The 23,996-nt window shown below is 44.5% G+C and overlaps 1 protein-coding gene across 2 annotated transcripts in view; it reads right to left on the bottom strand.

The window, feature by feature from the left end:
• The window catches only part of LOC139280117 (neuromedin-K receptor-like), a 148,930-nt gene extending 127,968 nt beyond the window's left edge, over positions 1-20,962 (bottom strand). For both annotated transcript variants that reach the window (XM_070899669.1, XM_070899749.1), the window contains exon 1: positions 20,745-20,962. In XM_070899669.1, coding sequence (XP_070755770.1) covers positions 20,745-20,947 — 203 coding nt within the window. In that variant the 5' untranslated portion in view covers positions 20,948-20,962. The remainder of the gene's footprint in view (positions 1-20,744) is intronic.
• Between the last annotated feature and the right edge of the window lie 3,034 nt (positions 20,963-23,996).

Raw genomic sequence — 23,996 nt, 5'->3', positions numbered from 1 at the left:
CCTTCTCTTAAAGGGAAGGGCATGCATGATTCTTTAAGTTCGGTCCACTGGGCCACCAGGGAGGGTTTCGGCCGGGCCAGCGGGAGGGAGCATAATTGTTGGCTCGACATGGCAGTTAGCTGACAAAACAAAATACATGGCGGCAGCAGCAGTAGGTCCTCCCCTTTAATGGCAGCTGCACCGCCATTTTAGGAGGACTCCAAGCTCAGTGCAACGGCAGAAAAAGCTGCTGGTAGCACCAAGCGGCAGGAGCAAGACTTTTTCGGCGGAATTTTGCCATCGGCGGGGGGGCGGGGGAACATGAGAGGTGCGCGCTCTGATGATGCACTTAGGACGGATCGGTGGCAGCAGAACGGTAATAGGGGGAGTGGGTCACCACCGGGATACCGCAGGAGCAGAATTTTCAAAATGGCGGCCATTACACGAAAAATCAGCGGCCATTGCACTCCGTAGCACGGCCGCCGAATTTCCAGCAGTAACAGACCTCAAGGGAAGGGGCAATTTCTTCCCCTTCTACTTAAATAAAGCCAATTACATAGGTATGAGCGGTGCATTGGCTAAGGTAGATTGGAAAATTAGATAAAAGATATGACTGTAGATAAGCAGTGGCACACATTTAAAGAACTATACCAAAATTCCCACTGAATATATATTTCATTAAGAAATAAAAACTCCATAAGAAAAGTGGTTCCTCCGTGGCTAACTAAAGAAGTTAAGGATGGAATTAAATTAAAAGAAGATGCTTGTAATGTTGCAAAGAATAACAGTAAACCTGAGAATTGGGAGAGCTTTTGAAACCAACAAAGGATGACCAAAAAAAAACATTGATTAAAGGGGAGAAATAGAATACCAGAGTAAACTAGCAAAAAATATAAAAACAGATTATAAGAGCTTCCACAAGTATGTAAAAAGGAAGAGAGTAGCAAAAGTAAACATTGGTGCCTTAGAGGCTGAGACAGGAGAAATTTAAAATGGGGAATAAGGAAATGTGAGAGACTTTCAACAAATATTTTGTATCTGTCTTCACAGTAAAAGACATAAAAAGCATACCAAAAATAGTGGGCAACAAAGGAGCTAATGAGAATGAGGAACTTAACATAATTAATGAACAGTAAAGAAAAAGTACTTGAGAAACTAATGGGACTAAAAGCTGACAAATCCCCTGGACTTGATGTCCTGTGTCCTAGGGTTCTAAAAGAGATGGCTGCAGAGATCGTGGATGCATTGGTTGTGATCTTCCAAAATTCCTGAGATTCTGGAACAGTCCGAGCAGATCGGAAAGTAGCAAATGTAACCCCGCTATTCAAGAAAGGAGAAAAGAGAGAAAACAGGGAACTACAGGCCAGTTAGTCTGACATCAGTAATCAGGAAAATGCTGGAATCCATTGTTAAGGAGATGGTATCAAGGCACTTAAAAAATCATCTATAATTAGGCAGAGCCAACATGGTTTTACAAAAGGGAAACTGTGTTTGACAAATCTATTAGACTTTTTTGAGGATATAACTAGCAGGGTAGACTAGAAGGACGTTCTTGCTGTTGAGGGAGTGCAGCGAAGGTTCACCAGACTGATTCCCGGGATGGCCGGACTGACATATGAGGAGAGACTGGATCAACTCGGCCTTTATACATTGGAGTTTAGAAGGATGAGAGGGGATCTCATAGAAACATACAAGATTCTGACGGGATGGGACAGATTAGATGCGGGTAGATTGTTCCCGATGTTGGGGAAGTACAGAACCAGGGGACACAGTCTTAGGATAAGGGGTAGACCATTTAGGACTGAGATGAGGAGAAACTTCTTCACTCCGAGAGTTGTTAACCTGTGGAATTCCCTGCCACAGAGAGTTGTTGATGCCAGTTCATTGGATATATTCAAGAGGGAGTTAGATAAGGCCCTTACGGCTAAAGGGATAAAGGGGTATGGAGAGAAAGCAGGAAAGGGGTACTGAGGGAATTATCAGCCTTGATCTTATTGAATGGTGGTGCAGGCTCAAAGGGCTGAATGGCCTACTCCTGCACCTATTTTCTATGTTTCTATGTTTATAGATAAAGCGGAACCACTGAATCTCGTATATTTGGATTTCCAAAAGGCATTCGATAAGGTGCCACATAAAAGGTTGTTGCACAAGATAAGGGCTCATGGGGTTAGGGGTAATATGGATAGAGGAATGGCTAATGGACAGACAACAGAGAGTAGGGATAATTTTTAGGTTAGCAGGCTGGTACTAGTGGGGTGCCACAAGGATCAGTGCTTGGGCCTCGGCTATTTACAATCTGTACTAATGACTTAGATGAAGGGACAGGGTGTAATATATCCAAGTTTGCTGATGATACAAAGCTCAGCGGGAAAGTAAGCTCTGAGGAGGGCACAAAGAGCCTGCAAAGGGATATAGACAGGTTAAGTGAGTGGGCAATAAGGCAGCAGATGGAGTATAATGTGGGGAAATGTGAGGTTATTCACGTTGGAAGAAAGAATAGAAAAACAGAATCTTTTTTAAATGGTGAGAAACTATTAAATATTGATGTTGAGAGATTTTGGAATCCTCCTACAGGAATCACAGTGAGTTAGCATGCAGGTACAACAAGCAATTAGGAAGGCAAATGGCATGTTGGGCTTGCTAACATTGTACAAGGCTTTGGTGAGACCACACCTGGAGTACTTTGCACAGTTTTGTTCTCCTTATCTGAGGAAGGACATACTTACATAGAGCTGTGCAACGAAGGTTCACTATATTGATTTCTGGGATGAGAGGGTTGTCCTATGAGGAGAGATCGAGCAGATTGGACCTTTGCACTCTAGAGTTGAGAAGAATGAGAGTTAATCTCACTGAAACATACAAGATTCCAAGGGGGACTGACAGGGTAGATGCTGAGAGGTTGTTTCTCCTGGCTGGAGAGACTAGAATGAGGGGGGGGTAATCTCAGGATAAAGGGGTGCCCATTTAAGACTGAGATGAGGAGGAATTTCTTCACTCAGAGGGTGGTGAATCTTTGGAATTCTCTACCCCAAAGTGTTGTGGATGCTGAGTCATTGGCCCCAAATTTCCCCAGCCGCTTAGAGCGGCGTAGTTAGATATGGTGCGCTGACTTCATGGGGGAAAAAAGCGCCAAAAATTTACCTCTCAATTTGGCCGCTCCCTCGTTGTCCGGATCCATCAACATGGCACTGCAGAGCCTGGGGGAGGGAGAGGTACGGAGCTTCGGCCGCACTTGCTCAACGCGGGTGGGGCGGTGCTTGGACTCAGCGTTTTGTGGAGTGCCGGCAGGGGGATGCATGACCGTTGGAGTGTGCGCGCATGCGCAATGGGCGGTCCAGCTTCCGCGCATGCGCAGTGCAACAGGAAGCTTGGCAATCTGCCAATTAAAGGGAGAGCGTCCTCAGAATCATTGGTAATGGAGCATATATAAAAGGTAAGCTTTGATATTGACTTTTGTGTTGCTGAGAGAGTGGAAAGGAGTGCTGGATAGGTGGAAGAAAGGTGCAAAGTATGATTTTTGAACATTACCTGCGTTTGAGTCCAATAGACGAATTGCGCAAGAGTGTGCAAGACAAACCAAGAATTTCCTCCATGAGGAAGTGGACAAATTAGTGACTGTAATTGAGGAGAAATGGCTGGAGCTGGATATCAGCAAGAGTGGTCTGTCAAAAGTTTCATCCAAGGAAATGAGAAAAAAATGGAAACTCGTTCCAGAAGAATACTCTGCTGGGGTCAACACCGCAAGATCTGGAAGCCAGTGCAAGAAGAAATGGCAGGACATTGATCAGGTAGTGAGTGTAAGTAATATCTTCATCTTTAAATTGAATTGCAATGGAAAATGTGACCATCTGTATGCGTCCCACCCATCAGAAGCGCACCATGTCCGAAAATTAATACTTTTATCTTTGCAGAAGAAATTGACCCAGAACAAAAGGGAGAGAACTAGAACAGTAGGAGTTCCGCCAAATCTGCACCAACTGACACCCCTGGAACAGAGGGTTGCTGTCTTGCTGAGTCGTACCAGTAGAAAAAGAATCAGCTCTGCACAAGCTGGACCCACACACGAAGGTGAGGGTGAGTATTAAAATGCACAGTTGCCCTTCAAATCAATCTGCTGACTGGTCTGCTATGCGTGAGACTACTCATGCCACCCATCTTGTCCTCTTCTATGCTGCTAACCATTTGACTGTTCTGTTGTATTTTGCAGAAGAAGAAGACACTCCTCAAGATCCTGAAGATCCACCAGAGGATCCAGATGCGTGCGCTCCAGACCAAAGCGGGTGGGGGGAGGAGGAGTCCATGGAAATGTGTTCACGGAAGAATGCTGACCGCGATATGGATCAGGACACAGCACAGGGCATCACACGGCCAGAACCCTCCATGAGCTCCTCGGCAACATTCCATGGGTTCACACGTTCCGAGGTCATGTGTCCCAGTGGCGGTCGGGAAATGCATCTTGGGACACCCAGTCCCCCACCGCCCCAGCCTGCCCCTCGCACTGGAGGGGGGCCACTAGGCAGACCCACGGTGAGGGGAAGGAGAAGCCAACCAGTCTCTCCTGAGATGCAGCCCTCAGCAGAGGTTAATCAGGTTGTTCCATTGGGTGAGGAGACCAATGCCCTCACAAGATCACTCGTGGCGGCCGTCAGTGGGGTGAGTGATGAGGTCGCAATGCTGCCGGGTGAAATCTCTGCACTAAGACGGGAAGTGAGGGCGATCATTTCATAGGGTGTGCAGACGATGGCAGATGCCATGAGGGAGCTAGCTTCTGCAATAAGGGCACAAAGGCCGGAGACTCAAATGCCACTCTCACTTCAATCCACGCACCAGCCACTGGTCGGACCCAAGCCAGGCCCCCAACCCCCCCCCCTCCCCCCCCACCACCATCACCGACCCGATGAGGAAGTGCACTTCCCTCGAGATGTGGGTGAGGGAAGGGTGCAGCCTTTCTTTGCTGTTGTTGTTGTTGTTGTTGTCGTTGAAGTGCACTGTAAAATTTCCAATAAAAGATATTTTGCATTAAAACAGAATCATGCTCCATTAGGACCACGCAATATTTAGGGCCCACTGTAAAAAGTAAAAATCCATCACCTCTACAGTCATGCATGTCTGCCACCCCGAACCCTGGTGGGAGGGCTAGCCGGTGCATTCTGCAGTCGGCAAGGTAGGACTGCTCTATTTTCAGCAGCTGATTTATCTTTCATTTATTTTTGATGATGTTGTGCAGCTGTTGTGCTGAAGATGTTGTAATGTTGTGCTGATGTTACATAGAAACATAGAAACATAGAAAATAGGTGCAGGAGTAGGCCATTCGGCCCTTCTAGCCTGCACTGCCATTCAATGAGTTCATGGCTGAACATGCAACTTCAGTACCCCATTCCTGCTTTCTCACCATACCCCTTGATCCCCCTAGTAGTAAGGACTTCATCTAACTCCCTTTTGAATACATTTAGTGAATTGGCCTCAACAACTTTCTGTGGTAGAGAATTCCACAGGTTCACCACTCTCTGGGTGAAGAAGTTTCTCCTCATCTCGGTCCTAAATGGCTTACCCCTTATCCTTAGACTGTGACCCCTGGTTTTGGACTTCCCCAACTTCCTGCATCTAACCTGTCTAAACCCGTCAGAATCTTAAACGTTTCTATGAGGTCCCCTCTCATTCTTCTGAACTCCAGTGAATACAAGCCCAGTTGATCCAATCTTTCTTGATAGGTCAGTCCCACCATCCCGGGAATCAGTCTGCTGAACCTTTGCTGCACTCCCTCAATAGCAAGAATGTCCTTCCTCAAATTAGGAGACCAAAACTGTACACAATACTCCAGGTGTGGCCTCACCAAGGCCCTGTACAACTGTAGCAACACCTCCCTGCCCCTGTACTCAAATCCGCTCGCTATGAAGGCCAACATGCCATTTGCTTTCTTAACTGCCTGCTGTACCTGCATGCCAACCTTCAATGACTGATGTACCATGACACCCAGGTCTCGTTGCACCTCCCCTTTTCCTAATCTGTCACCATTCAGATAATAGTCTGTCTCTCTGTTTTTACTACCAAAGTGGATAATCTCACATTTATCCACATTATATTTCATCTGCCATGCATTTGCCCACTCACCTAACCGATCCAAGTCACTCTGCAGCCTCATAGCATCCTCCTCGCAGCTCACACTGCCACCCAACTTAGTGTCATCCGCAAATTTGGAGATACTACATTTAATCCCCTCGTCTAAATCATTATTGTACAATGTAAACAGCTGGGGCCCCAGCACAGAACCTTGCGGTATCCCACTAGTCACTGCCTGCCATTCTGAAAAGTACCCATTTACTCCTACTCTTTGCTTCCTGTCTGACAACCAGTTCTCAATCCACGTCAGCACACTACCCCCAATCCCATGTGCTTTAACTTTGCACACTAATCTCTTAATGTGGGACCTTGTCGAAAGCCTTCTGAAAGTCCAAATATACATCAACTGGTTCTCCCTTGTCCACTCTACTGGAAACATCCTCAAAAAATTCCAGAAGATTTGTCAAGCATGATTTCCCTTTCACAAATCCATGCTGACTTGGACCTATCATGCCACCTCTTTCCAAATGCGCTGCTATGACATCCTTAATAATTGATTCCATCATTTTACCCACTACTGAGATCTGGCTGACAGGTCTATAATTCCCTGTTTTCTCTCTCCCTCCTTTTTTAAAAAGTAGGGTTACATTGGCTACCCTCCACTCGGTAGGAACTGATCCAGAGTCAATGGAATGTTGGAAAATGACTGTCAATGCATCCGCTATTTCCAAGACCTCCTCCTTAAGTACTCTGGGATGCAGTCCATCAGGCCCTGGGGATTTATCGGCCTTCAATCCCATCAATTTCCCCAACACAATTTCCCGACTAATAAAGATTTCCCTCAGTTCCTTCTCCTTACTAGACCCTCTGACCCCTTTTATATCCGGAAGGTTGTTTGTGTCCTCCTTAGTGAATACCGAACCAAAGTACTTGTTCAATTGGTCTGCCATTTCTTTGTTCCCTGTTATGACTTCCCCTGATTCTGACTGCAGGGGACCTACGTTTGTCTTTACTAACCTTTTTCTCTTTACATATCTATAGAAGCTTTTGCAGTCCGTCTTAATGTTCCCTGCAAGCTTCTTCTCATACTCCATTTTCCCTGCCCTAATCAAACCCTTTGTCCTCCTCTGCTGCTTTCTAAATTTCTCCCAGTCCCCGGGTTCGCTGCTATTTCTGGCCAATTTGTATGCCACTTCCTTGGCTTTAATACTATCCCTGATTTCCCTTGATAGCCACGGTTGAGCCACCTTCCCTTTTTTATTTTTACGGCAGACAGGAATGTACAATTGTTGTAGTTCATCCATGCGGTCTCTAAATGTCTGCCATTGCCCATCCACAGTCAACCCCTTAAGTATCATTCGCCAATCTATCCTAGCCAATTCACGCCTCATACCTTCAAAGTTACCCTTCTTTAAGTTCTGGACCATGGTCTCTGAATTAACTGTTTCATTCTCCATCCTAATGCAGAATTCCACCATATTATGGTCACTCTTCCCCAAGGGGCCTTGCACAACGAGATTGCTAATTAATCCTCTCTCATTACACAACACCCAGTCTAAGATGGCCTCCCCCCTAGTTGGTTCCTCGACATATTGGTCTAGAAAACCATCCCTTATGCACCCAGGAAATCCTCCTCCATCGTATTGCTTCCAGTTTGGCTAGCCCAATCTATGTGCATATTAAAGTCACCCATTATAACTGCTGCACCTTTATTGCATGCACCCCTAATTTCCTGTTTGATACCCTCCCCAACATCACTACTATGTTTGGAGGTCTGTACACAACTGAAGGTCTTTAATGCTTTAGAATGCTCTAACTCACCTCCCCCCGCAGCCACCCCCCCCACCTCCATCTCTGGCTACCTGCGCTGATTTCTTAAATGTAGTTAAGGTTTTTCTGTGCCTACAAAAGTGGCCACATGCACTGGCCTAAGTTAGTTTGGAGTAACTTTCAGCTGGCCAAATTTGCTTCTATGGCCAGAAGAGGCATAAGTGGCTTGTCACACCTCCTTTTGGAGAGAACAAACTAAACTAGAAAAAAACCTAACTAACTGACTTACATTGGAGCAAGTTAAATGGGGAAATTTGCGATTTTTATGTTACTCCTAAAAAAGTTACTTACTCCAAAAAAAAACGAGGCAACTCTTGGGGAAATTTGGGCCCATTGAGTATATTCAAAGCTGAGATAGCTAGAATATTGGAGTCTCGGGAATAAATGGATATGTTGGAGCAGGCTCGAGGGACCGTAAGGCCAACTCCTAATTCTTATGTTGTTATCGTTGTTGAATTTGAATAAAAGGCCAGAGGCTGAGTATTCTGTGGCGAAAGCCTTACCTACTGACTTACCAGAGTCTCTTCATCGCCTACAAGGCACAATCAGGAGTATGATGATATACTCTCCACTTACCTGGACAAGTACAGCTGATATACTCGCCACTTGCCTGGATGAGTGCAACTGCAACTACACTCAAGGAACTGGACAGCATCCAGGACAACGCAATCTGCTTGATCAGCATCTCATCCGCCACCTCTACCATTGCCTTACTGTGGCTGTACTATAGGATGCATGGCGGCCACTCACCAAGGCTTCTTTAGCAGCACCTTCCAAACCAATGACGTTCAACATTTAGAAGGATAAGGGCAGCAGATACATGGGAGCATCATCACCTCCAAGTTCCCTTCCAGGTCACACATCATCCTGACTTGGGCATATAATCGCTGTTCCTTCATTTGCTGGGTCAAAATCCTAGAACTTCTTACCCAACAGTATTGTGGGAGCACCTTTACCACACGGATTGCATTGCTTGAAGAAGGCGGCCCACCTCCCCCTTCTTATGGACAACTGGGAATGGGCAGTAAGTGCTGACCTTGCCAGTGACTAGAATTAATTATTAATTACAATGAATGAGGAAAAGCCCAAAATGCACAAACACTACATAAAACATTTTAAAACACCTCACACAATAAACTAATAGAAATTAAAAATGTGACACGTTTTTTAAAGAAAAATAATTACCCATTTTTTTAAAAAGTTACGGTTAGGGTTTAAAATAGCATTATCTGAGTGGGCAGGGTTTTAACATAAATGTGTTTTTAAAATTTTTATTTTAATCATGTTTTTTCTATATTTTTAAACTCTTATGCCTGTAAAAGTAGGCTATGCACCTTCTTTTTCAGGTGCAAGAGTTTTGAGGACATTTGCCGTGCAAGGTATGGGTAAATAGCCCAAACTTCCAGCTTGACAGATCAGAAAAGCTGGTTTTCAGCGCATGTGTATTGCGCACTGAAAACCAACTTTTCCGATGCCTTCCCGGGTCCGTAGAAACAGTAAGTACATGTCGACAATAAATACTGATAGCAGATGCTATGTCACCAAAAGAAATGTACTTATTTAGTGGGAGGGATTAATAGGGGTGATTGTTACTTTGCTATCATTTGGAAATCACAGTTAGCAGCAGCCAATAGCGCGCACACACACATACATACCAATATACACATGTAGGTGCACACGCAGTTAGGATTTGTAACTCGGGTTTTGGCACAGTACTTTAGATATAATTTAAAGCTTGCATACGATTCCAGGAACCATTGAATAAACAATATGATTCACAGAAACTTTCATTTGTGCCAAAGAACATCATAACTCATCAGCCCAGAGTTCTCTTTTTTGCTGTTCTAAAAGTCAGCTGTGAGGAATCATTTGTGAAAGCAACATCACTGTTTCAATGCAACATTTCCTCTGGGCTTGTAATTTCTACCCAACAGTGTCACATAGATGGTATATGTTGCGTATTTCATATTGATCCAATCAATAGACCCAAATGAATTATGCAGATATACCATAGCTTGGAGGTATATTTTGCCCCGTGTAAAATTGAAGATTTGTTTAACTATATATTATATTGAAAATCATACAAAAGGATGCATGCTTCCTGTTCATTATTTTTGGTGATACTTTTCCGGTCAACTTTTATCAATCTAAATTGTTGTGCAAACATTCCCATTCAATTTGGCTATGTCATCTGCCACACTGTCATTACAAGTTTTAGCCACTATCTACAGCTTAGTAAAATAATTTTTCTTCAACATTGCACACAGAGTACATTACTGAAGTAATTTTCCAGCTTTGCAATCTCAACAGGGAGCCTCACTTGCTGAGACCTCATATTGGAAATTCCATGGAATTCCAGGCACGATCTTCTACACTCGGAAAATCATACACCTGGGAGCCAAAATCAGAAGATTATCTCTCATCCTGTTGAGTGTAATTGAATGGCCTAATCACTCCAGTTTGCAGTGTAAAGTTGGATAAATAAAATGTGAAAGTGAGTACTTTGAGCTGGTATGTAATGTCAAATTGTCTTGAACAAGGGGTCATTGTGGGATAGAATCCAGCCCACGATTAAGAACATAAGCAATAGGAGCAGGAGTAATCTATACAGCCTCTCGAGCCTGCTCCGCCATTCAGTATGATCATGGCTGATTATCAACCTCAACTCCACTTTCCCGCCCGGTCTCTATATCCCTTGATTCTCCTAGACCCCAAAAATCTATCCATCTCAGCCTTTAATATATTCAGAGACTCAGCATCCACAGCCCTCTGGGGCAGATAATTCCAAAGATTTACAACCCTCTGAGTGAAGAAATTCCTCCTCATCTCTGCCTTAAATGGCCTATCCCTTATCCTGAGACTGTGCCCCCTAGTTCTAGACACTCCAGCCAGGGGAAACAACCTCTCAGCATCTACCCTGTCAACCCCCTTCAGAATCTTTTATGTTTCAATGAGATCACCTCTCATTCTTCTAAACTCCAGAGAGTATAGCCCCATTCTACACAATCTCTCATCATAAGACAGCCCTCTCATCCCAGAAATCAATCTAGTGAACCTTCGTTGCACCGCCTCCAAGGCAAGTACCTGTATATCCTTCCTTAGATGAGGAGACCAAAACTATGCAAAGAACTCCAGGTGTGGTCTCACCAAGGCCCTATACAATTGTTGCAAGACTTCCTTACTCTTATACTCTTGCAATAAAGGACAACATGACATTTTCCTTCCTTAGTGCTTGCTGTACCTGCATGCTAGCTTTCTTTGTTTCTTGCACAAGGACACCCAAATCTCTCTGAACACCAACATTTAAAAGTTTTTCAACATTTAAAAAATGTTCTGTTTTTTTATTCTTCCTACTAAAATGAATAAACTCACATTTCCATACATTATATTCCATCTGCCACCTTACTGCCCACTCACTTAGTCTATCTATATCCCTTTGCAATTCTCCTCATAGCTTACTGTCCCACCGAGCTTTGTATTGTCAGCAAACTTAGATACATTACACTCGGTCCCATCATCTAGGTCATTAATATAGATTGTAAATAGCTAAGGACCCAGCACTGATCCTTGAGGCACCCCACTAGTTACAGCCTGCCAACCTGAAAAAGACCTGTTTATCCCTTCTGTCTGTTTTCTGTCCGTTAACCAATCCTCTATCCATGCTAATACATTATCTCCAATCCCATGAGCCTTTATCTTGTGTAATAATCATCCACTGGTTCCCCTTTATCTAACTTGCTAGTTATGTCCTCCAAAAACTACATTTGTCAACTGTGATTTTTCTTTCACATGCTGACTCTGCCTAATAAAGTTGTGATTTTCTAAGGGCCCTGATATCACTTCCTTAACAATGGATTCCAGCATTTTCTTGACAATGATTTCAGGCTAATTGGCCCATAATTCCTGTTTTCTCCCTTCTTCCTTTCTTGAATAGCTGTGTTATATTTGCTACCTTCCAATCTGCTGGGACCATTCTAGAATCTAGGGAATTTTGAAAGATCAAAACCAATGCATCCACTATCTCTGCTGCCACTTCTTTTAGAACCCTAGGAGGTCGGTGTCAGGTCCAGGGGATTTGTTGGCTTTTAGTCTCATTAGTTTCTCTAGTTCTTTTTCTCTACTTATAAGAATTTCATTAAATTCCTCACCCTCATTCGACCCTTGGTTTCCCACCATTTTAGGTATGCTTTTTGCATCCTCTACTATGAAGACACATACAAAATATTTGTTTAATGTTTCTGCCATTTCCTTATTCCCCATAATAGTTTTTACTGCCTCAGCATCTAAGGGACCAATGTTTACTTTTGCTAATCTCTTCTTTTTTACATACTTGTAAAAGCTCTTATGATCTGTTTTTATATTTCTTGCTAGTTATCTCTCAAAATCTATTTTTTCACTTTTTATCAAATTTTTGGTAATTCTTTGCTGGTTTCTGAAACTCTCCCAATCCTCAGGCTTACTACTATTCTTCACAACATTATAAGCTTCTTCTGTCAATCTATTGCTATCCTTAACTTCTTTAGTTAGCCACGGATGGATCACTTTTCCTGTGTAGTTTTTGTTTCTCAATGGAATGTATTTTTGTTGAGAATTATGAAATAGTTCGTTAAATGCTAGCCACTGCTTATCTACTACCATACCTTTTAATCTATTTTTCCAATCCACCAGGAAATTGTGTTAGGGAAACTGATGGGATTGAAGGCTGATAACTCTCCAGGGCCTGATAGTCTGCATCCCAGAGTACTTAAGGAAATGGCCTTAGAAATAGTAGATGCATTGGTGATCATTTTCCAAAATTCCATGGACTCTGCATTAGTACCTATGGATTGGAGGGGAGCTAATGTAACACCACTTTTTAAAAAAAGAGGGAGCAAGAAAACAGGGAATTATAGACCGGTTAGTCTGACATCGGTGGTGGGGAAAATGCTGGAATCAATTATTATAGATGTAATAGCAGCGCGTTTGGAAAGCAGTGGCAGGATCGGTCCAAGTCAGCATGGATTTATGAAAGGGAAATCATGCTTGACAAATAATCTAGAGTTTTTTAAGGATGTAACTAGCAGAGTGGATAAGGGAGAACCAGTGGATGTGGTGTATTTGGACTTTCAAAAGGCTTTTGACAAGGTCCCAAACAAGAGATTCGTGTGCAAAATTAAGGCACATGGTATTGGGGGTAATGTACTGATGTGGATAGAGAACTGGTTGACAGACAGGAAACAAAGAGTGGGAATAAACAGGTCCTTTTCAGAATGGCAGGCAGTGACTATTGGGGTGCCACAAGGTTCAGCTATTTACAATATACATTAATGATTTAGACGAAGGAATTGAATGTAAGATCTCCAAGTTTGCAGATGACACTAAGCTGGGTGGCAGTGTAAGCTGTGAGGAGGATGCTAAGAGGCTGCAGGGTGACCTGGACAGGTTAGGTGGATGGGCAAATGCATGGCAGATGCAGTATAATGTGGATAAATGTGAGGTTATCCACTTTGGTGGCAAAAACAGGAAGGCAGAATATTTTCTGAATGATGACAGATTAGTAAAAGGTGCAAAGAGATCATGGTACATCAGTCACTGAAGGTAGGCATGCAGGTACAGCAGGCAGTAAAGAAAGCAAATGGCATGTTGACCTTCATAGCAAGGGGATTTGAGTAAAGGAGCAGGGAGGTCTTAATGCAGTTGTACAGGGCCTTGGTGAGACCACACCTTGAGTATCGTGTGCAGTTTTGGTCTCCTAATCTGAGGAAGGACGTGTTTGCTATTGAGAGAAGGTTCACCAGACTAATTCCCGGGATGGCAGGACTGACATATGAAGAAAGACTGGATCAGCTAGGCTTATACTCACTGGAATTTAGAAGAATGAGAGGGGATCTCATAGAAACATATAAAATTATGACGGGACTGGACAGTTTAGTTGCAGGAAGAATGTTCCTGATGTTGGGGAAGTCCAGAACCAGGGGTTACAGTGTAAGGCTAAGGTGTAAGCCATATAGGACCGAGCTGAGGAGAAACTTTTTCACCCAGAAAGTTGTTGAGTCCAGTTCGTTGGATATATTCAAGAGGGAGTTAGATGTGGCCCTTATGGCTAAGGAGATCAGGGGGTCTGGAGAGAAGGCGGGTGTGGGGTACTGAAGTTGCATGATCAGCCATGATAATATTGAATGGCGGTGCAGGCTCGAAGGGCTGAATGGCCTGCTCCTGCACCTATTTTCTATGTTTCTATGTTTCTATAGTGAGGTTGGGGAATGCACCAAACAGGAAATTAGGGATGCGTGCGATAAAGGTACAGCAGTCATCATGGGTGAATTTAATCTACATATAGATTGGGCTAAACAAATTGGTAGCCATATGGTGGAGGAGGATTTCTTGAAGTGTACAAGGGATGGTTTTCTAGATCAATATGTCGAGGAACCAACTCGAGAACTGGCCATCCTAGACTGGGTGATGTGCAATGAGAGAGGATTAATTAGCAATCTTGTTGTGCGAAGCCCCTTGGGGAAGAGTGCCCATAATATGGTAGAATTCTTCATTAAGATGGAGAGTGACACAGTTAATTCAGAGACTAGAGTTCTGAACTTAAAGAAAGGTAACTTTGAAGGTTTGAGATGTGATTTGGCTAGGATAGACTGGCGAATGATACTTAAAGGCTTGACGGTGGATAGGCAATGGCAGACATTTAAAAATCACATGGATGAACTTCAACAATTGTACATCCCTATCTGGTGTAAAAATGAAACAGGGAAAGTGGCTCAAGTATGGCTTACAAGAGAAATTAGGGATAGTGTTAAATCCAAGGAAGAGGCATATAAATTGGCCAAAAAAAGCAGCAAACCTGAGGACTGGGAGAAATTTAGAATTCAGCAGAGGAGGAAAAGGGTTTAATTAGGAGGTGGGGAATAGAATATGATAGTAGGCTTGCAGGGAACGTAAAAACTGACTGCAAAAGCTTCTACCGATACGTGAAGAAAAAAAGATTAGTGAAGATTAGTGCAGTCAGAATCAGGTGAATTTATAATGGGGAACAAAGAAATGGCAGACCAATTGAACAAATACTTTGGTTCTGCCTTCACTAAGGAAGACACAAATAACCTTCTGGATCTATTAGGTGACCGAGGGTCTAGCGAGAAGGAGGAACGAAAGTAAATCCTTATTAGTCAGCAAATTGTGTTAGGAAAATTGATGGGATTGAAGGCCGATAAATCCCCGGGGCCTGATAGTCTGCATCCCAGAGTACTTAAGGAAGTGGCCCTAGAAATAGTGGATACATTGGTGGTCAATTTCCAACATTCTCTCGACTCTGGATCAGTTCCTATGGACTGGAGGGTAGCTAATGTAACACCACTTTTAAAAAAAAGGAGGAAGAGAGTAGACCGGTCAGCCTGACATCGGTGGTGGGGAAAATATTGGAATCAATTATTAAAGATGTAATAGCAGGGCATTTGGAAAGCAGTGACAGAATCAGTCCAAGTCAGCATGGATTTATGAAAGGGAAATCATGCTTGACAAATCTTCTGGAGTTTTTTGAGGATCTAACTAGTAGAGTGGACAAGGGGGAGCCAGTGGATGTGGTGTATTTAGACTTTCAAAAGGCTTTTGACAAGGTCCCACACAAGAGATTAGTGTGCAAAATTAAAGCACATGGTATTGGGGGTAATGTATTGATGTGGATAGAGAACTGTTGGCAGACAGGAAACAAAGAGTAGGAATAAACGGGTCCTTTTCAGAATGGCAGGCAGTGACTAATGGGGTACCGCAAGGTTCAGTGCTGGGATCCCAGCTATTTCCAAGATACATTAATGATTTAGACAAAGGAATTGAGTGTAATATCTCCAAGCTTGCAGATGACACTAAGCTGAGTGGCAGTGTGAGCTGTGAGGAGGACGCTAAGAGGGTGCAGGGTGACTGGACAGGTTAGGTGCGTGGACAGGTACAGCAGGCGGTGAAGAAGGCAAATGGCACGTTGGCCTTCATAGCGAGAGGATTTGACTATCGGAGCAGGGAGGTCTTAATACAGTTATACAGGGCCTTGCTGAGATCACATCTTGAATATACAGTTTTGGTCTCCTAATCTGAAGAAGGACATTCTTGCTATTGAGAGAATGCAGCGAAGGTTCACCAGACTGATGACAGGACTGACATATGAATAATGACTGGATCGACTAGGCTTATATTCAATGGAATTTAGAAGAATGAGAGGGGATCTCATAGAAACATATAAAATTCTGACAGGACTGGACAGGTTAGATGCAGGAAGAATGTTCCCGATGTTGGGGAAGTCCAGAACCAGGGGTCACAGTCTAAGGATAAGGGGTAAGCCATTTAGGACCGAGATGAGGAGAAACTTCTTCACCCAGAGAATTATGAACCTGCAGAATTCTCTACCACAGAAAGTTGTTGAGGCCAGTTCGTTAGATATATTCAAAAGGGAGTTAGATGTGGCCCTTACGGCTAAAGGGATCAAGGCGTATGGAGAGAAAGCAGGAATGGGGTACTGAAATGCATGATCAGCCATGATATTAAATGGTGGTGCAGGCTCGATGTGCTAAATGGCCTACTCCTGCACCTATTTTCTATATTTCTATTTTACAGAGTTGCATTGTTACACCAGTTTCTGGCGTTATTTTGGTCTGGTGAGAGTCAGTGGGTAGCACTCTATCCTCTGAGTCAGAAGGTTATAGGTTCAAGTCCCACTGTAAGGACTTGAGCACAAAATTCTAGACTGACACTCCAGTAGAGTGCTGAAGGAATGCTACACTATTGGAGGTGCCGTCTTTCGGGTGAGAAGTTAAACATTTGCTCTCTCAGGTGGACATAAAAGATCCCATGGCACTATTTCGAAGAAAATCAGGGGCGTTATCCCTGGTGTCCTGGCCAATATTTATCCTCAATCAAAATAACAAAACAACAGATTTTCTGGTCATTATCACATTGCAGTTTGTGGGAGCTTGCTTGTGTGCAAATTGGCTGCCACATTTCCTACATTACAACAGTAACTACACTCCAAAAGTTCTTCATTGGCTGTAAAATGCCTTGATACGTCCAGTGGTCATGAAATGCACGATATATATGCAAGTCTTTCTTTTCTTTACGGAAACCCAGCACTATGTTTACGAGTGTTCAAATCAAGCTACTGAGAAATCAGCTTTGGAGGGCACACGCCCTCCCCGTACAGAAACATATGGTCGGGTGGTCGGCCTCTCTCTTCTCTCTGCTATCCTCTCCAGATCACTTTGCTTCGCTATCTCCATTCCCACCTCCAAAACAAGCCCATTTGCTTCCAGTCGCCCCTTCCATTCTCTCTCTCCTAATCTATCAATTTCTTATGAAGTGCCTATTTTCGAGCTGGTATCCTACTTTGATGAGTTATTTTTCCTGAAGGAGTGCTGTGTATCTTATTCGCTGTACTCGTGTCTTTTAGCAATGATTCAAACTGCAAAATATTGGGCCAGATCTCGCTGGAGTGCTTCGTTAGTTAAGACTTTTTTCCGCACCCTTAAGCACAAACTTTTTTTGCAGCTTAACTTACTGAAAGCGTGAACTGATAACAACATAGTGAGGCACCATGGCATCTGAGACCAACAGTGTATCTCCTTAACCAAAGAGATTTAAGGATTGAGAAAGAAACAGAGGAAGGATGGAGAAGGTGAATTAGATTCAAAATCAGATCCAGAAAAATAAATAATGAGAGGGAAAGAAAGATTGGATTAAGGAGAGAAAAAAAGAGACAGAAAGGAATAGAAAGATTTTTTTTTTAAACATGGCATTTGTAATATCCCTAACAATTTACTGCATGCATGAATGAGATTGAATACCCTGGGGGCGAAATTTGGTACCACCCCAGTAACCACTGCAAGGCGGGACTGTCTGCGCCCGCCGCAGAGGTCCCGTCCCGGCAGCGAAATTGGGGTTACCGACCCTGACAAGAAGTGGAGCGCAATGTCGCGTGCTCCATTTCTTCTCAGGGGCGGGACTGGGACATTAACCATGGAAATTGGGGTGGGACTGGGATGTTAATCATGGGAATTGGGGTGGGACTCGGGCACTAATCACAGGAATTGGGGTGGGACTGGGGCGCCAGCCTTGGGAATTAGTGTGTGACTGGAGCGCTAACCGTGGGAATTGGGGTGGGACTGGGACGCTACCACATGAATTGAGGTGTGACTGGGATGCTATCCATGGTAATTGAGGTAGGACTGGGATGCTAACTGTGGGAATTGGGGTGGGACTGGGACATTAACCACGGTAATTGAGGTAGGACTGGGGCGCTAACCATGGGAATTGGGGTGGGACTGGGATGCTAACCACGATAATTGAGGTAGGACTGGGGCGCTAACCGTGGGAATTGGGGTGGGACTGGGACATTAACCACGTGAATTGGGACGGGACTGGGACGCTAACTGCGGAGAGCCATGTGACGCGAGCACAGGGCCCTCCCCTTCCGTTAAAGGGGAGGGCACCCTGCCAACTCTGCACCAGGTAGATGGGGCCACCATTATACCACTGGGGAGTGGGGTGCCGTGGCAGCCCAGCACAGAAGCAGAGTGCTGGGCTGCAACATCATGGCACAGACCCCACGATTTCAGGAGGGCAAGGCCATTTTTCGAAAAAGTCAGCGCCGCACCTCCCCTTTAATTTTCGCCCTACGAGCGGACTGAAGCCCAGTTCACGACCTGCGAGACTGGAGCGGGCATTGCCCATGGAAGCCTCACGGGGCGCTACCGAATTTTCAGTCCGGCTCAAAACAGGTCGCTACGCATGGTGATGACATCATCATCGCTAGCACAGCGGCCCAGGGCGCTACTAGTTAGTTCCTCCGCTAACTCTCGTGGTATTTCACGGAAGTCGGTAGTGGCCCCGCGCAAGAAGTTGTTTGCGCCCCTGCGGGTACAAACTGTGTGAATTTCTCCCCCTTTATATTGTTCCCTATCTGGGCCAGCACTGCATTAATACATTCGCACCCGGGTGTCCCTGGAGATGGAGCACGCCCGAGGCCTTCCATGACCACTGGGCACCGGAAGGACTGGGGTGCTTCATCACCCCCGACAATAACATTTTAAGTTACTTTACAAAGGTTCCATTAAAATTTCTGTTAATTTATAGTTTTTATTTGTTGTGCCTCTATAAAATGGGGCACATGCTGATTCTTACATAGACAATTGCCTGTAAGAAGAGTCAGCACTGGATTAACAATTATCACATTGGTAAAAATGTACTTACACTCTTAATTTCCTACATTACAACAGTGACTACATTTCAAAATTATTTCATCGGCTGTGATGTCCGGTGGTCGTGAAAGGCGCTGTACAAATGTAAGTTTTTCTTTCTTAATTACCAGACTTAAACTTTCTATGGCAAGTTTAATGGTAATTAATGTGCAAATCCAGGAAGCTCTTAAAAATAACCGGGTGGTTGAGGGCAAGATGCCAATTATGCAAGGCAAACGGCGGAGCGGCATAAATCGACCAACATGTTCTAGAGATTCACAACTCAGTTTATCTTAACCCCCTGAACCCTTGATCAGCCCTGATTGCAATTGTTCCACCATTGGTGGCACCTTCTGTTGCCTCTGTCCCAAGCTTAGGATTCCCTCCCTAAACCTCTCCACCACTACTTTTCTCTCCTCCTTCAAGACGCTCCTTAAAACCTACCTCTTTGACTAAGCTTTTGATTACTTGCCCTAATTTCTCCTCAACACTCTTGTGAAGCGTTTTGGGACGTTTCACTACGTTAAAGGCGCTATATAAATACAAGTTTCTGTTGTTGAATTTGCTGGCCAAATTTCTACATTAATAATGCCCCGCGTCATTAACACACGAGTTATTTTTCCAGCAGCACCTGGACCATTTAGTTTAGCAAACCGATCAGAAACTGAAAGAAACAGCTTTTTAAAGTGGATGTTTGTATTGTGGTCGGATACTGTTTTTGAAAAGGATTTAAATATGCAATTGCTGGACCATTGACTTTATAAAAGGAATGCCACGATCGCCAAGCGTTCAGCTGATGGGCTCGTCAACGGAGCCCTCTATCTAACCTGCCTTTTGCCCAAATCCTTTTCCAATCCTTATCCAATTCCCTTTTCAAATTCCTTTTATTGTCTCTGCCTCAGTAGCCCCTTGTGGTAAACCATTCCCTGCTCTAATGCTCCATATTTCCAGCAGTAATCCACAGTCTGTCTCCCCTTGTTACAGATTCATCAACCACTGCAAACCACTGCTAAACCCTCTCAAAACTCTTCATAATCTGATTTGTTCTTCATTACTCTCTAAACTAGAGCATGTTTACATTTTCAATTGTCGAGGTTACATTTCTGGTCTTTGGACAAAATCCTCTTTAATCAGATTCCGTCGAAACTCAGAGTGTTGAGAATCCCTCCGTTGGATAAACACACCGGGAGTATTGAAGTTTGATCTCTACTTTCGGCGCTATTGTGGGGGGAAGAAAAAGTCACCTTTTTGGGGAATTCTCGAAGATCCCATTTTTCTTGTGCAAAAATATTGAGGACGCTTTATTTCGGCTTGGCAGTGAGTTGTCGGTCTGTGCTTTACTGCTGGCCAGTCCTGCCCAGTGACCCAAGCGCTTGTTGATAGATCGCAACTGACCTGAAATGAACAAGTCGGCGGATTGCAGACCTGGAAGAGTCAACCGACCCTCACCTGTACGAAGAGGGGGATAGGATATTCCACACCTTCAGCTGTGGGATGGAAGGACAACTGGCGATCTTTATTTATGGGCTTCCCGACCCATGCCTGCGAGTTGGAGGGGCAGCTCCCCACCCATCCACCTGAAACTACTCTCTCTCTCTCTCTCTCTCTCCACAGATGCTGCCTGACCCGCTGAGTATTTTCAGCCTTTTCTGTTTTTAGCTCCCCTGCCCTTACCTGTCCACAGCGATCGCGGCCATGGAGTAGATGCTGGCGAACACGGCGGCGATGGGGAAGAAGTTGTGGAAGCGGCAGTAAGTCTCCCCGAAATACCAATCGTTGTGAACGGCGTAAATGAAATTGACCAAGGTGTTGAAGGCGGCCATGGAGGCGTCGGAGAAGGCGAGGTTTACCAGGAAATAGTTCGTCACCGTCCTCATCCTCTTGTGAGCCAAGATGATCCAGATCACGATGAGGTTGCCAAAGACCGCCACGGCCACCACCGAGCCGTAGGCTATGGACCAGAGGGTGATCTGCCAATAGGGCTGCACGAACTGGTTGGTGGAGTTGGCCAGAGGCAGTCGACTTTGGTTGTCGGAACTTGCCTGGCTCTGGTTGACCCAACTGCTGGTGTAATTCGGTGTCAAAGTGCCCATCTTCTTGGGAGATGAGCTCCGAGTCTTCTGGATGGTGGGATGCCCAGTGGTTGTAGGTGAGCGCGATGCCAAGTGTGGTGGATCGGCTTCTCTTAGCTTGCCATCAACTGGAGCCAGTGCAAAGTCCGGACTCCAACTGAAGAGCAGACCCCGCTTCTTTTAAATCTCCGTGAGGAGGGGGCGAGCGCGTAGTTTGATGCAATGACACATCCTGGGAGTGGATAGGCTGAGATCAGCCAGAGCCCACCCCCCAGCCTGCACTCGGCAGGCAGCGAGAGAAGGCAGCACACTCCCTGTCCCGCAGAAGCCGGTGCAAAAGCCGGGCTACAGATCGATCGGCGCAGGGAGAGCAGCGAACTTCTTACCCGTGACCTGTTGGACCAGTGGTGCTGGCTTTCTGCAAATGAAAGCATTTGAGAACAGTCCATAAACAGGACAGATGTTAGGAGTGAAGATTGATAAATAGTCACCCTCTCAAACGGTACTTTGGTGTGTTTAGAGTGGGGGGCAGTCTTATTCCTATAAACTGGCAGCTCTCTGCTCCAGCCACACTCAGTACCTTCAATTCTTTCATCCTCCGAGAACTACAAGCAATATTATAGCAGCTGTATCTCAATCCAAATTAAATTAATTTTTTAATGAGTGAATTCGTAAATGGCATTTAGCTCAGTGAATGTTTCTAACAGTATTGATATAACATCGTAATGTTAATTCCTTAGGACTTGAGCTCATATTCCAGGCTGACACTTCAGATTGCACTGAGGAGTACTGTCTTGTTCCAGACGATCTCCTCGGCATCAACCCTATAGCCTGAACCCAGTCGAGCTGTTCAAATTGGAACAGAATAACAGGAGTAAGCTGTTCAGCTCCTCCAACCTGCTCCGCCGTTCAGTTAGCTCATGGCTGATCCATACCTCAACTCCATTACCTGCCTTTGCTCCATGTCCCTTGGTATCCTTGAGTAAGAAAAATCGATCAATCTCAGCCCTGAAAGCTCCAATTGTCCCAGCATCCGCAGCCTTTGGGTGAAGAGAATCCACATTCCTACTACCCCTTGTGTGAAAAATTGCTCCTGATTGCCCCCCTGAATGATCTAGCTCTCATGTTAAGATTGTGCTCCCTTTTTCTGAATTCTCTCACCAGACAAAATCATCTCTCTGTATCTACCCAGGTAAAGGAAGATCAGGCACAATTGGAAGAAGAGCAAAGAGTTTCCCCGGTGCTATGAACAACATTTCTCCCTCTACCAAATAGAGCTTCAACATGCTAGTCATCTCAGTTGCTGTTTGTGGGATCTGCCCATGCATAAATTGTCTGCAACAGCTACTGCACTTTAAAGGTAAATGATTGGCTGTGAAGTACTTTGGGATATCTCGAGAACATAATGAGAACATACGAACATAAGAAATAGGAGCAGGAGTAGGCCATTCAGCCCTTCGAACCTGTTCGGCCATTCAATAAGATCATGGCTGATCGACCTTAACTTCACTTTCCCCATATCCCTTGATTCCCTTAATATGCCAAAAACTATCATTCCCTGCCTTGAATATACTCAATGACTGAGCATCTATAGTCCTCTGGGGTAGAGAATTCCAAAGGTTCACCACCCGCTGAGTGAAGAAATTTCTCCTCATCTCAGTCCTAAATGGCCAACCCTTTATTCTGAGACTGTGATCACTGGTTCTAGATTCCCCAGCCAGCGTAAACATTCTCCCTGCATCCACCCTGTGAAGCCCAATGAGAATTTTGTATGTTTCAATGAGATCACCTCTCATTCTTCTAAACTCAAGAGAATATAGGCCTAGTCTACTCAATCTCTCCTCATAGGACAATCCCCCCATCCCAGGAATCAGTCAGGTGAACCTTCGTTGCACTCCCTCTGTGACAAGTATATCCTTAGGTAAGGAGAGCAAAACTGTACACAATACTCCAGGTGTGGTATCACCAAGGCTCTTTCTAATTGCAGTAAGACATCTTTACTCTTATCTCAAATCCTTTTGCAATGAAGGCCAATTGAACAAGTACTTTGGTTTGGTATTCACTAAGGAGGACACAAACAATCTTCCGGATATAAAAGGGGTCAGAGGGTCTAGTAAGAAGGAGGAACTGAGGGAAATCCTTATTAGTTGGGAAATTGTGTTGGGGAAATTGATGGGATTGAAGGCCGATAAATCCCCAGGGTCTGATGGACTGCATCCCAGAGTACTTAAGGAGGTGGCCTTGGAAATAGCGGATGCATTGACAGTCATTTTCCAACATTCCATGGACTCTGGATCAGTTCCTATAGAGTGGAGGGTAGCCAATGTAACCCCACTTTTTAAAAAAGGAGGGAGAGAGAAAACAGGAAATTATAGACCGGTCAGCCTGACATCAGTAGTGGGTAAAATGATGGAATCAATTATTAAGGATGTCATAGCAGCGCATTTGGAAAGAGGTGACATGATAGGTCCAAGTCAGCATGGATTTGTGAAAGGGAAATCATGCTTGACAAATCTTCTGGAATTTTTTGAGGATGTTTCCAGTAAAGTGGACAAGGGAGAACCAGTTGATGTGGTGTATTTGGACTTTCAGAAGGCTTTCGACAAGGTCCCACACAAGAGATTAATGTGCAAAGTTAAAGCACATGGGATTGGGGGTAGTGTGCTGACATGGATTGAGAACTGGTTGGAAGACAGGAAGCAAAGAGTAGGAGTAAATGGGTACTTTTCAGAATGGCAGGCAGTGACTAGTGGGGCACCGCAAGGTTCTGTGCTGGGGCCCCAGCTGTTTACATTGTACATTAATGATTTAGACGAGGGGATTAAATGTAGTATCTCCAATTTGCGGATGACAC

Source organism: Pristiophorus japonicus, chromosome 1 (assembly GCF_044704955.1).
Source record: "Pristiophorus japonicus isolate sPriJap1 chromosome 1, sPriJap1.hap1, whole genome shotgun sequence".
NCBI lineage: Eukaryota > Metazoa > Chordata > Chondrichthyes > Pristiophoridae > Pristiophorus > Pristiophorus japonicus.
The sequence above is the reverse complement of the archived record's forward strand: the minus strand, read 5'-3'. Positions and strand labels throughout refer to the sequence as shown.